Here is a 14,889-nt window from a genome sequence, read left to right on the forward strand (position 1 = left end):
TTTATTAAAAAAATAAAACTTGTAAATCTTGCCATTTTTACTTTGGCCACAAGGGCTATTTATACTACCTGTGCTTTCATGAAGAATTTTCAGTATGTTCCTTATCATCAGAGTCATCAGAGTCAGGATTACAATGACTGATAACACCTCTATGCACAGCTGATAACACAGGATCCACCAATCACAATAGGCGATGTCACAGCTCACCTCCTCCCCCTCCCTTCACAATGTCCTATGCACACGCTCATTAGATGCATCAATACAAAAGACAGGGTCAGAGTTAGGTTATTGCTGCTAATGTGCAAGTGAATTTCCTGAAGTAACAAAAAATGAGTCTATAATTGCCCTAGTGGCCAGTGTAAAAATTGCAGGTTTTCTATTTTTTTATTGCCCAAACATTTTTAAAAATACATTTAACACAAAGTTCTTATTCATGAAGCATTCTCTTTTTGAGGACTGTGGACCGTAAATCATTTATTTCACACATGCAATATAACTTACCGTAGGTCTGTACAGTGATCCCCGGGGTCTTGACTCTTTTGGTTTCTGACCCAAGTTGTAGGACGGCCTCACAGGTGAAGTTCTCATGGTTGTCTCGGCGGCTAGCCGTGAATGTGTAGTTATGTTTCTCTGTCTTTTTGCCCTCCTCATGCGGTCCATTATACGATTTATGGTCAATGACATCCTCCCCCCTGAAGACGTTAATGGTAAGATACTCCAAGGGAGCAACTTCATGGACTGTACAGGTGATCGTATATTCTTCTCCTTCTTCTAGTCCAGTCTCCATGTTTATATTCACGTTGGACGGCAAAGCTGCAACAACATTATTTTTTTTATATATATTATTTTAGTTGGTGGAAAGTGATGAGAAAACCCAAAGGGGTTACCCCAAAAAAGGGATAATTTTTCCAATTTACCAACCCTAAAGATAGAAAGAAGGATAAATCTATGCCTGACATTTTATACACTATCTTTAGATCAATTGGATAATAAGATGCGCCAGTCTCAATAAACTGACCCCATAGTCTTCTCACTAGTGGGGGCTTTCCACATAGAGATTTTTACGGCTGCCATTGCGTTTAAATGGAGGTCAGCGACCAATAATCTATATATAAAACAGGCTCAAACTTTTGTAAAAAAATAAAATGGTACTCAATACACTGATCCCTTCCATTCCCAATACAAATGCTTCCTGGGCCCCTGCTGGTTCCTGCTTCCTTTTGACATAGGAAATGGTCTCTCAGTCAATCACTGGTTTGGTGCTAGGTCCTACCTCCTTTAGAACTCCAAAGCAATGTAGTCATCCTCTAGAGAAAAGTTCTTAAATCAAGACCATCTATTAGCCAGAGAAAAGATCAGCAACAGAAAAAGTCTTCCACTCTTGGAGGACCCAACATGTGTAATGCTTCATTTATCCTGCGGTGGTGCTGCAGGGAAATTGAACACTTGCTTACTAGGTTTCATTGCAGGAGATCCTTGTAGGGGGATATCCTTCTTCTAGTAAAAATGGATAACCCCTTTAACCAAACACACCCTGATTCTGGCTTCTGATACATAACATGCTACTCACCGTACGCCAGTACTATGGTGGTACTTGCTCTTCCATCTACAGTATAAAGGCAATATAATGTTGAGTTCACCCAGTCATCTACAATCACTTCTGTTGCCACCCAGTTTGCCCCCGTTTGGAAATCCATCTTCCTTAATCGGCTTTCATATTTGGTGTGTTCAGGAGAAGAAGTCGAGCAGTTTACCCAAATGGATTCATTAAATGGGACAAACAGCAGAGAACTGTGAGCTTTCACCTCCACCGAGTCCTCAGATCTCACTGCAAAAGAAATCACAAGGTTATAATGGAATAACAGGACCATCTTCACATACCTCACATTATAAGAACTGAAGTCTCTGAAGGACAATACTTTCCCCCTGGAGACATATATTCCTAACATACAGATGTTGAAGGCCTCAGCTTTATATTAGCAAGAGAGGTACATGTGAAGGCAATGTTGGGGTGGCCTCTTTCTGGACCTCCTTAGGCGGTGGTAGGGAGGAGCTCTCCCACACGCCCGTATTTTGTTAACTTCTTTGAATCGTTTCATAATAAAAACAAAGCACAAGTTATATTTGTGACGGGGCGTGTGACAGACCAGGCAGAGTGGTGCGCAATCAAGCCATCTATATTGGAAGAATATTCCACCAAATATAGACATGATTCCCCGAAGGTCTATAACACGGTCACAACAAAAGGAACAAACCTGGGGTGCCACCCGGTAGTCCGACGCCAAGGGGATAAAAGAAACACTAGTCCTTAAAAATCCAGCAGGGTAACCAAAGAGGGTGACAACACAATAACACGTGGAAGAGGATCCCCAGTCTCTAATAGTCCAAGTCGTGGCACCAGGATCTGACCTCAGAAGCAGATCCTCGCCCTTCCATGACACAGTACCAACAACAACCCCCAAACATGTGTCATTCCCTTTCTACCTGCCTCTTGGGATCAGCCCCCTGGTTGGGCGGAGGTGCTCACACGCCACGGCCGGCGTCAGCACACGGGCTGGGGCCCTAGATAAATGGGGGGGGGGGGCCCACTCGCGGCCGGAACACCTGGGGGCCCAGACTGCTCCCCCAGCAGCTGTACAGGGCCACCTAATTCTTCGGCGCAGCTTGAGCCATCACTTAAACAAACATGGTCGCACGCAGTGCACTGGGGAGACACACAAGCAAAATTAAAAGTGCAGTGCCAACCCGGCAACATCATTACTAGTAGACACAGCCGCACAGTGCACTGAGCGCCGCCATGTCTGTGAAAGTGACGGCCATCAAGCAATGCACCCTCCACAGCCACAAGCCAGAGGAGCTGGATGGGAGACAAGCCGGCGGGGAGGTGAGTGAAGCTTCTTGCCGGCTTTTCCATATTAAAAATATTTCTAATGTGTGTGAGCGTTCGCTTATGCATGCATGTATGATGTGTGTATGACTGTATATATTTATGTATTTTTTTGTGAATTTGTCTTCAAATATATTGTGTGTGTGCATGTCTGCGTGTGTGTGCATATCTGCATACTGTGCGTGTTTACATGTCTGCATACTGTGTGTGTGCATGTCTGCGTACTGTATATGTGTGCATGTGTGCATACTGTGTGTGTACATGTCTGCGTACTGTGTGTGTACATGTCTGCGTACTGTGTGTGTACATGTCTGCGTACTGTGTGTGTACATGTCTGCGTACTGTGTGTGTACATGTCTGCGTACTGTGTGTGTGTGTACATGTCTGTGTACATGTCTGCGTACTGTGTGTGTGTACATGTCTGCGTACTGTGTGTGTGTACATGTATGCGTACTGTGTGTGTACATGTCTGTGCACTGTGTGTGTGTGTACATGTCTGCATACTGTGTGTGTGTGTACATGTATGCGTACTGTGTGTGTGTGCATGTCTGCATAATGTGTGTGTACTGTGTGTGTACATGTCTGCGTACTGTGTTTGTGTGTGTGCATGTCTGCATATGTGAAGGATGAGGGGACAGCCTGGGCCCTGTGTTGTATACCTATATTTCTCATCCGTAGGCCCCGGGCCCACGAATACTTGGAGCCGGCCCTGTCACACCCCACCTTCTTTAACCATCAGGCACAATTAATTCAAAGAGTGATAGTAGGTCCTTGAAGTCCTGACTCCGGCCAGCCTGCATTCCATGTTGGCATGTGTTTTTAGTCCACGTGGTGTCTCGTGTCACCGATCAGTGGGATATAACTGATCAATACTGTGATTATGTTTGGATATCAGTTATGCAAATAAATGGACACTTGGGGAAAAAAAAGCTGTGGATGACATTCACCCAAAAAATTGTGTCCTTTTGGTATTTATTAAGTGTAGAAATCCCCGCACTTCCAGCCTTGGCTGCTATTAGTGAGGTTATTAATGGTCATCTGAGGAAAGTTCTGCTGCGCTGAATGCCCTTGGGCAAATCATCAAGATCCGCTGCTGGCAGCTTCCTGTGCAATCACCAACCAATTACGTCCCAGATATGCTCGATGGGAGACAAGTCTGGAGATGCTGCAGGACATGGTAGCACAGTCAGCTGCTCACAGTAGCTCCAGCAACTTGTGGTCTGGTGTCATGATCAAAATCAGATCCTGGGACACTTTAGAGAAACGGCTGTACCACTGGTTTCCCGAACAAATCAATGTAATAACTAGATGTTAGTGTACTTGGAATGAAGACTAAAGGGGTTCGGCTACTGTACATTTTGCCACACCAAACCATAATTCCAGGAGTAGGACCAAAATGACGTTCCCTGGTGAAGGCCTCTTTATGGCATTACCCAAATAGTCTCTAGACCAATCTCTGGCTATCATTGTGTCCAAGACAAATGTGGTACTCATCACTGAAGAGGATAGACCTCCATTCCAGCCTTCATTTCCATGATAGCCTTTGAGAGTGGTGGCCTGAGGTCAGTGGAGGACCTGAAGAAGTTTGGCTTGTAGCTCAATGTTGTGAACAGGACAAGGACAATGTATTTTGGTGCCCTATTAGCCAGACAGCGCTCCCCAACCACAGACATGTTTGCTCTCATGGCTTATGCAGCCATACCCATCCATGACAGTAACACAAATACAAGTGAAGAGCAGACCCCAGACTGATTGACTGCAGCGCTCATGTGGCATAACAATGTTACGTGAGCCCCGGCAGAGCTGGTGCCGCCAGTATGGGAGGTGAGTATATGGATATATTTTTTACTTTACAAAGGGAAACCTTAATTTAAGAAGGGGTTATCCAGGTAGTGAAAAACCCCTTTAAGGGTATGTACACACGACACCCTCTTCCACCGGCCGACTTGCTGAATTTTTGTAGGCAAACGAAGTATGAAATTATGCAAAATTTCCCTTCAACTATCTAGGCGTTCACCACAGAACTTTCCACCATTGTCATGTTGTGATTGGCCAGCGGTAGAGGAGAAAAAGCAAATGCCCCCAGAGGTGTATGCGCAGAATGGTACAGAGCCAGACCATAGTCATCTCTCGCCTGGAAAACACCTTTAAAAGTGAAAAACTTTTGCCTATGCTCAAATATACACTGTGTTCCAAATTATTATGCAAATAATATTTTCTCAGATTTTCCCAAATTACCTATATGAATTGCAGTCATTGTAATTTTCCAGTTAAATAACTATTCGAGTACAATTGAAAGGTTTTTGTACAAACTGCCTATGATAACAGGATATTTTTAAAAAAATAAAACACTCAAACTGCACTCAAAATGCATGTTCCAAATTATTATGCACAGCAGAGTTTTCAACCTTTTCATTTTAATAAAGAACAAAAAAATGGTCATTTTTGAAATGATAAGCATTAGCAGGTTATTACAAACTGAAATCAAACAGTTTTCAACTCAAAACTTTATTCTAGGTGATGTTACATTTGCACATAGGACCCCTTGTTCGAAAGGAGCTTCTGAACTCTCTCGTCCATTGAATTTGTCAGGTTTTGGATGGTTTCTGCTTCAATTATTTTGCATGAGGACAGAATACCCTCCCAGAGCTGTTGCTTAGATGTGAACTGCCTCCCGCCATCATAGACACTCCTTTTGATGATGCTCCAGAGGTTCTCAATGGGGTTGAGGTCAGGGGAGCATGGGGGCCACACCATAAGTTTGTCCCCTTTTATGCCCATAGCAGCCAGAGATGCAGATGTGTTATGTGCAGCATGAGACGGGGCATTATCATGCATGAAATGATCTCGATGGTCCAGATGGATGGAGTGGAGGATGGATGGTTGATGGACACCCCATGCAAACACGGCTACGGCGCTAACAAGGAGGAGGTGGAGTAATGTTTTGGGCTGGAATCATGGGGAGAGAGATTGTTGCCCTTTTAGGATCCCTGAAGGGGTAAAGATGAACTCCATAATGTATGTTGAGTTTCTCAAACAGCACTTCCTGCCATGGTTCAAGAAGAAGAACCGTGCATTCCGCAGCAAGATCATTTTCATGCATGATAATGCCCAGTCTCATGCTGCACATAACACATCTGCATCTCTGGCTGCTATGGGCATAAAAGGGGACAAACTTATGGTGTGGCCCCCATGCTCCCCTGACCTCAACCCCATTGAGAACCTCTGGAGCATCATCAAAAGGAGTGTCTATGATGGCAGGAGGCAGTTCACATCTAAGCAACAGCTCTGGGAGGGTATTCTGTCCTCATGCAAAACAATTGAAGCAGAAACCATCCAAAACCTGACAAATTCAATGGACGAGAGAGTTCAGAAGCTCCTTTCGAACAAGGGGTCCTATGTGCAAATGTAACATCACCTAGAATAAAGTTTTGAGTTGAAAACTGTTTGATTTCAGTTTGTAATAACCTGCTAATGCTTATAATTTCAAAAATGACCATTTTTTTGTTCTTTATTAAAATGAAAAGGTTGAAAACTCTGCTGTGCATAATAATTTGGAACATGCATTTTGAGTGCAGTTTGAGTGTTTTATTTTTTTAAAAATATACTGTTATCATAGGCAGTTTGTACAAAAACCTTTCAATTGTACTCTAATAGTTATTTGACTGGAAAATTACAATGACTGCAATTCATATAGGTAATTTGGGAAAATCTGAGAAAATATTATTTGCATAATAATTTGGAACACAGTGTAGAAAAAAAATAAATTAAATGGAATTTGTCATCAGTATTTATCCCAAGAAGGTATTAAAAGCGCTTTATCATCCTCCTAATAACCTCTTTAAATGGTTGTCCAGGTTTGGCACGAAAGTCTGCAGTCAATCAATGTAACTGCAGACTTGTGAATCCTTACAGTGAGCTCAGTGCGCGCTGTCAGGATTCTCCGGTGCAGACTTGACGTGAGAGGCCTCATTCAAACAAGTGTATTGAGTGAGGCCGCAAACCTCTAGTCAGAATGAGGCCAGGAGTTTGCATATCTCGTACTTGCAGCCACTTGACTATCCGCTCTTGGCGCCGGCACCATAGAATCCTGACAGTGCGCAGTGTACGCTGTGAGGATTCACAAGTCTGCAGTCACAGACAACCTGGACAACCCATTTAGTGCTGTTGGTATTAGCCCTAAATGTGTTTAAAAAAAGCTTCTTTGTCCCTGTTCTCCATATCCGCAATCATCGGACTAGTCCAGGACCACTGTCAATCAATGCCACTGTACGGGGTAAGGGCCACTGACATGTCGGTGTGTACAGGAATAACAGGGAAGAGGAAAAGAGGGACGACTTTTTCTCCTCCACCCTGATCTTCCAGCACATGTCAGGATGTCCATTACACTCCTGTGGGCATGCTCCCCTTATCTCTATACAATAGCAATGACTGACAGTGGTCCAATCAATGCCAATCACATGGTGCAACATTTTTCAAGAATCCAAACTGCAAAAATAATTCTTAGCTCCACATCAATGCACTTAAGCAAAAATAAATTAGCAAATTGGTGGAGATCCCAGTCCTGAAAACCACAGTGATTGCTCACAACACCACAATGAAGCGCACTACTTAGCGAGCAGCGGCTCTGACCTTCGAGAGCATTTTTTTCTTATTTAAATACATGTATTTTGGGCTAAAAATCAGTTGGTTTCATTTAAAACTTTGCACCCTTAGCCTTCTATAGCTTCCGTGTTGCACTGTCTATGGCAGGCTGTAGAATGAGTTAACAGAGGGTCCATCAGTGAGCTCGCTATGACTGTTTTATTTGTATTTTTCTGAGCTCTTCTCTGCTGATTTATCACTACAGATCTCATCAGAGTTGAATGTGCAGGGAAATAAAGATCCTGTAAAAGTCAAACGGTGCAAATTGTTTAATGAGATTCAATTCCAAAAATGAGTTTTGTACCCAAATACATGCATTTAACCCAAAAAAAAATAAAATAAATAAAGTCCCCTTATAAGTAACTTGGCCAGCAGGTCCTCACTGCAAAAGGGTGGCGAATAAAGTAAAGGACTGCACAAGAACTGAAGGCCCCATAGCGTGATACGTGGACACCGACGAGGACAACGTCACAGGAAATAAATGTCGGCTAACAGATGTTCAGTTTCAGGAAAATAATGAAACTCCAAGTGATGTCTGAGAACGATGATATCTGTGACACCGAGAGATTATACAGAGAAGGAACAGATGGCACACGACGCTGTGGTCTGTTTGTAGTGTAACCAAGGAGGCACACAGACGTTATATACGCTTCATTAGTGGATTTAAAGGGAATGTGTCATCAGAAAATGACCTATTTTACATCCATACTTGTTCTTTTAGAAAGAGTTTTCAGCAGACTCATTATCAGCAGAGGCAGGATTCAAATGGCAGGTAACACCTTTATCAGAGGCAAACATATCATTGGTGCAAAATGGTAAAGGGGGCCACTACCACCTCCAAAACAGGTGGAAATGTGCATTATGATGGGTTATTGGACTCTTAAGGGCCCATATACTGTTCATGCACAGGACCCTTTTCTGTCTATGTACGCCCCCGACCTCCATACACAGCTGATAACACAGGATCCAGCCGTCACAATAGATGATATCACAGCTTCACCTGCTTACCTTCCCTTCATGAGGACCTCTGCACACGCTCATTAGATGCTTCAATACAAAACAAAGGGTCTGACCAGATTATTGCTGCTAATTTTGAAAAAAATGCATTGAATACAAAACTCTGATTTAATCAATAAGTCATTTTCTGATGACACACTCCCTTTAAAGGGGCAAGTTATTACCATTCCACAGGGTTATAATGAACTGATTGCTGGGCATCCACGCTGACACTAAGATTGAGGCTCTAAACTGCCTTATTTTAATGGGGTGATAGTCATGCATGTGCACCATTGGCCTGTTATGTTCCATGGCAGCCATAGGCAAACTGTGGCCAGACTGGAACAGTCAGAGGGTCGGATGTGGCCCACGGACCAAGACAGCCAAAGGGCTGAAACAGTGGCCCACGGGGGGGCACATGCTGTATATCAGAGACTATGTGGGGCTCATGCCTTACATGGGAGGCTATGTGTGGGCTCATACTGTATATAGGGAAGCTATGTGGGGGTTTATGTTGTATATAGGAAGGCTATGTGGGGCTCATGTTGTATATAGGAGGCTATGTGGGGCTCACACTATATAGGAGGCTATATGGGGGCTCATCTACTATATAATCGGCTTATCCCGTCTGTCTATCCGTCCAGGAAATCCCGCGTCGCTGATTGGTCCGGCCGCGGCCAATCAGCGACGCGGGATTTCAGAACAAGATGGCGGCCGTTAGCGGCTCATCTGCCGCACGGAGGTCAGCAGCGATGCAGCCGGGAGATGACCGGTGCTCGCAGCAGAAGTACCCCGACCGGCGGCCTAGGCGGCACCGCTCCCCAGTCCTCCCTTCACACTTGCCGTCGGGAGATCAGCGGCCCTAGCCGCTGATCTCCCGACGGTAGCCGCATGGAGGTCAGCGGCGATACAGCCGGGAGATGACGAGCTGCTCGCAGCGGAAGTACCCGCACAGGCAGCGCCGCTCCCCGGTCAAACTAACACGGTTCAGTGATAATGGCGCAAAATTTAAAACACCGCTGTCCTGTTTGGTCGCGGCTGGCGGCCACCACCAATCAGCAACGAGCGCAGAATACCCGATGCGTTAGAATCGGGCTACCATCTAGTATTGTATATAAGAGGCTATGTGAGGGTTCATATTGTATTTAGAGAGGTTATGTGGGGCTCATACCGTATATAGGGGGTGGGACCCTCGGCAATCAACAAGGTATCATCTAACTTGTGGTAGCAAACCCTAAAAAAATAGATTTGGGGTTCCTGGGATTAGAAAAACAAGTGTTATAATAAATTTGTGAACAGTAACTTGAAAATTAGCCATGAACGTAGAAACAGCGAGGTCCAGGACAGACAGGCCGGGCGGAGCAGATGGCTTCACTAGTGTTTAGTCCTGATGGAGACTCCCATGAGATGCTTGTCATACCGAACATACTCCAGATGCCCTCTCCCATGGAGCGAAGCATCCCAAATCTCACTCCCAATAATAGGACCTGATGCGCAAAATTAGAACTGCTCTGAATTAACCCCTTACTGTAACAACCAATTTTGGCCTCGATGCCTTTTTTTTCTTTTTTTGCCTTTATTATTATTTATACATTAACCCTCAGTAGGTTTTGTTTTTTTGGGGACAAGTTGTATTTTTGTAAAAAGTTTGTAAAATTTTTAATAATTTGATTACCTGGGGGCCTGGGGATATAATTATGCTATCATTTTTTATTTTTTTATTTTTACGAAGTGGTGGTGTAAATGAAACGTTAACTTTATTCTGTGTGTCGGGATGAATACGGCAATGACAAATTCATATTGTTTTCTTAGTTTTTACTACTTTTACGCAATAGAAACCCCTTTTTTGAAGTCTTTTGTGTCATTTTATTCTAGAAGTCATAACTTAATTATTTTCTATTATTTATTTGCTGTGTTGAGGGCTAGTTGTTTTTTAGGGTGAGGTAGTGTTTTCATTGTTACCATTTTGGGTGTATAGGTGACTTTTTAATACATTTTCTTGGAAGTTGAATGAGTAAGTAACCTGATAATTTTATATTTCAAGGCGACACTGACAGTAATTCCAATTATTTATACTATAGATATATATATATATATATATTTACATAATTTTTTTTCCATTTTTAATCTTTAGCAGCACTAAGGAACTTGACCACATGGTCATCACAGAAATAATATACCTCAATATTTTGACATCCTAATAGACCCTAATAGGTATATAAAGATGGCAGCTCTTGTGTACTGGGGAGAGGGATAAGGAGACCGACGTAGTCTGGCATCTAAGGGGGTTTAGACCTCCAGGATCAGAGTTGTCTCAGATCCCAGGCTTGCAGTAGAGTATCAGTTGTAATATACAGCTGATGCCTATAGCAGGGATTTCGGCTTTTACTACTCAGACAACCCCTTCTCAATCCGTATGTTTGCCCCCGGTAAAATAATAACGCTTATACTCACCTCCGGTGCGGTGTGAGTGGTCTACCTGAGACTGCTTGAGACCTATCCACAGTATATGTCATCAATGTATGATCGGTAAGGATCCGACACCCGGCACCCCCACCAATTATTTGTTCTTGTGACTACCAGATGTAAACACTTTTAATGGTGCTTATAAGCCTAGCTCCATCCAATGTGTAGTGGCAGCTGCACAGGACTGCAGAACAGCTCCTAGTGTTCTTCAGAACAACCCGGCAGTGGTCACTATATGTTGAATGTAGCTGAACTTTACAGATCACAGCTCATCGGTGGGGAACTCATATTGATGACCTCTCAATTCGGAAGAGTCATCAACATGGTGTGACCTTCAAAGGGGTTGTCCACTATTTACTAATTAATATTTAAGTGGATAATCTCCAGGAGTCCTTTACAGAGGAACTTGATTGAAGGAGAACTATGGGTCTGATTCAGCAAGACCAGTCTTGATGGAGTAGAAGGAGCCAAATTCATTAAGGGGCGCTTTTGTGTGCTGTGCCAGAAATGCTTCTCCAGTCAGGGACTGAAGTAGAATTTCTGGAGTACAAAACACTGTCACATTTCATTAATTTGGGTGGGCCTCACTTCATTAATTTGGTGGGCCACATTTTATTAATTTGGGTGGGCCCCATTTTATTAATTCGGGTGGGCCGCATCCTGGCTCCTCCTCAGCTCCCCTTATTTAGGCAGAGTTGATTCAAACCAGTGTGAAAACGCCAAAAGTCGCAACATTTTTGCGACTTTTCAATGCTTTTACAATGCTTTTCTGGCATAAAAGCGTTGACGAATCAGCTTCTATGTGTCACCATGGTAACAGACTACAAACCTGTGTGTAGTCTGATCCAGCAGTCACATTTTACTCCATTCCTTTTAGCTTCTCTTTTTGATAATGTTCAAATGGTAGATGGCGGTGATGATGGTGGTGTAGGGGGGGTGGGGGTGGAAGTAACATGAGATTGTAGGTCTATAGATAGGGTTTGTTTGTTGTCTGTACTATGGAGACTTGGGCAATTTCCGTCCGTAAAGCTGTGCCATGAAAGATTCGTGGATCGTTTTCTGGAGTGTGAAATACTATGGAAAATCCAATGTAATTGTAAACAGATTTTGCGGGAATTTGACGTAAAAATAATCACGGCGAGTTCTGTTCGATGCCATATTATGGAGGCATTGCTTCTAGGCGGATGCATCCCACATACAACCCCATATAGATCAAGGTGTGTTGCTGCACATCTGCCCCATACAGTCCCCTTGCACACAATAAACTGAGGTAATGACCAGTATCGTGACAATCTGGCTCTTCCCTTGCTCATATTGTTTTAAAAGCCCGGGCCCAGAGGAAGATGAGATGATTACATGGAAGAGGAAGCCATTTGGGTTGTATTACACAGTGCTTGGCTGAGATAATACAATGGCGGATGTAAGGTTATTATTATTATTTGCTTTATCTTTGCTCTTGTTTTTATTACAATATGTCCTCCAAAAAGACCTTTGGGGGGCATTAATATTTAAAGGAGTATTCCGATCTCCAAGATTATATCCTAATATGGGTCTTGTATAATAATATCAGCAAATACCTCCAATTAGAAATGTAGTATAGTTCTTCAGATTAGCTATGTCGTTTACCCCTGCAGGGCATTGCAGTAGCTTATGTATCCATGGTTACAGCCACTCACATAGTAACAGTTAGTTGCTAGTGGCCGTAACCATGGATATCTAAGCTACTGCAATGCCCTGCACATGGGGTAAGTGACATAGCGAATCAGAAGAACTATACTACATTTTTAATTGGAGGTATTTGCTAATATTATTACACCTACTACATATTGGGATATGATCTTGGAGATGAGAATACCCCTTTAATACAAATATTATGCCACCACAGAGTTCGCTTATCTAGTAGGCATAACAGAAAGAGCCCACCAACATATACTTTGCACTACAATGAGACCGCTCTTAGAGATAACAGGCCCCTCATATACATTAGATAACAATCAGATGAACTAACTATTGTGATTAATGGCCTCAAACATGATTACAGACTGCATTGGCCCAAATTGGATTTTTTTGACTGATGATGCAGCCTGAAGTCCGACCAATGTTTCGAAGAATTATGAATGTTCAATAGTCGATCACTGATCGAAATGAACGTTCTTTCGTTTCACTGAACCAACCGACGATTGTTCATTATGGTCGTACTCGGCCATTTATTCAAGTTTTATCTAATGTGTATGTGCTCCCTCACCGCTACCCCTCTACCCCTTGCCCTAAAGGAGTATTCCCATCTCAGCATCTCAGACATTTATTGCTTATCTATAGGATTTAAAGGCCTGATAGATGTGGGTCCGATCTCAAGGTGGGAGCACAATCGCGGCTCTATTCATTCACTTCCAGGCGAGTTACAAAATTGGTCCCGTTCTCAAGGTGGTCGCTGGTCACACATCTCTGAAGGATTTGTTGCATATCCCTTCTGAGGTGGGGCTATCCACTAGGTCATGTTTGGTCTTAAAATGTTTGCCTGCTCTCCCCAGCGCCACTTACAGTCACTGGCCTGATATGCCCAACAGACCCTGAGGAACTATTTCTCCAGTCCCACAGATCACTAGGATGAGACAAGACATTTTGAGAAAGCAAAAGATTGTCTGAAGTGACACCATTTCTTGCAAAGCAACTGTAAAAATATGGCACATGATCTTTAGGGGTTATTATGTATGGTTTACGGTTTTTAATATATACTGTGTGGTTTCCTGTAACCTGATAATACACAGACAAGGCAGTTCTAGCGTAAAGCTGTATCATCTCCAACTTTAAAGAGGGCCCGTCACCAGATCAAAAGTAACAGTTTTACTCCTATTTTATTCCCGCTGCTCTCCTGAATCCTCAATTTTTTAAATTTTTCTAATCCACCACACGGTTCCAGAGATATGGGCTTTTTTATTTAGTGCCACTTTTTATGGTCTTTATAAAAGGGGCGTGGCTCACATGGTAATAATGCAGAGTAGTCTGAGACACACCCCAGACACGCCCATAGGTTCCTGTGAACCACGCCTCCTCGATAAAGACCATAAAACGTAGCACTAAATTAAAAAGCCCATATCTCTGGAACCGTATGGCGGATTTTAAAAAGACAAAAACTGGAATACTCAGGGGAGCAGCGAGAATAAAAGATGAGCAAAAACTGGTCACTTTTGACCTGGCGACAAAATACATTCCCATGTAGCATAATTCCTTTGGAATCTCCAGAGTGTAAAAATCGTTGGGAAATCCAAAGCGGTAAATACTGCTGCTGATATCACTGAGGATTTCAAATCCACAACTCAGGTCAATATCCACAGTGGATTTTCTTCTGCAACATTGGAATAAGATATAGTTAAATTTCACTCACAACACCGGCACTGTAATAGGCAGAGCATATTGGTCACATTTCGGAGAGGTGGCCCTGCGTCTGCATAACCATCTCCGATGAAGTATTTAAGGGTTAAATATTGCATTGAGTCATAAAGGAAATGTATTATAGTTAAAGATGCAATGTCCTTTTCAAAAACTGGAAAGAACGGGAGGCCATAGATACAATGAGCACTTTACTCCATCCTACAACTTACGAGGTCAACAATAAAAAGATGAGGAAGTTTAGTGAACACTTTTAGTCTCTGACTAACTCATCATCAAAGCTCACTTAGGTTGGCTCTATTGTGGCTGGTGAATAACTTTCTGAATTTTTTGACCATTGAAGTCTGTGACCATTATAAAGGAGGGTCAAAGGGGATTTTCTGGACTCTAATGTAGATGGGTAATTTAGGAAAGGGGATGCTGGTGCCCAAGTTTTTTAAAAACTTTTTATTGACATTTACAGAAGTCCAAGGGTGATTGGGGGAATTCGAGAAGCTTTCCTTGAT

General features: G+C 43.0%; 1 protein-coding gene across 1 annotated transcript in view; it reads right to left on the bottom strand.

The window, feature by feature from the left end:
* The window catches only part of LOC141166918 (intercellular adhesion molecule 1-like), a 278,027-nt gene that overhangs the window by 10,990 nt on the left and 252,148 nt on the right, over positions 1-14,889 (bottom strand). The window contains exons 4-5 of the mRNA XM_073654099.1: positions 1,571-1,828; positions 502-813 (exon numbers count right to left, since the gene is read on the bottom strand). Coding sequence (XP_073510200.1) covers positions 502-813; positions 1,571-1,828 — 570 coding nt within the window. The remainder of the gene's footprint in view (positions 1-501; positions 814-1,570; positions 1,829-14,889) is intronic.

The sequence above is a fragment of the Phyllobates terribilis genome, unplaced genomic scaffold, assembly GCF_046119375.1.
Source record: "Phyllobates terribilis strain yellow unplaced genomic scaffold, ASM4611937v1 Scaffold_11__3_contigs__length_659146591, whole genome shotgun sequence".
In the NCBI taxonomy this organism is placed as follows: Eukaryota; Metazoa; Chordata; class Amphibia; order Anura; family Dendrobatidae; genus Phyllobates; species Phyllobates terribilis.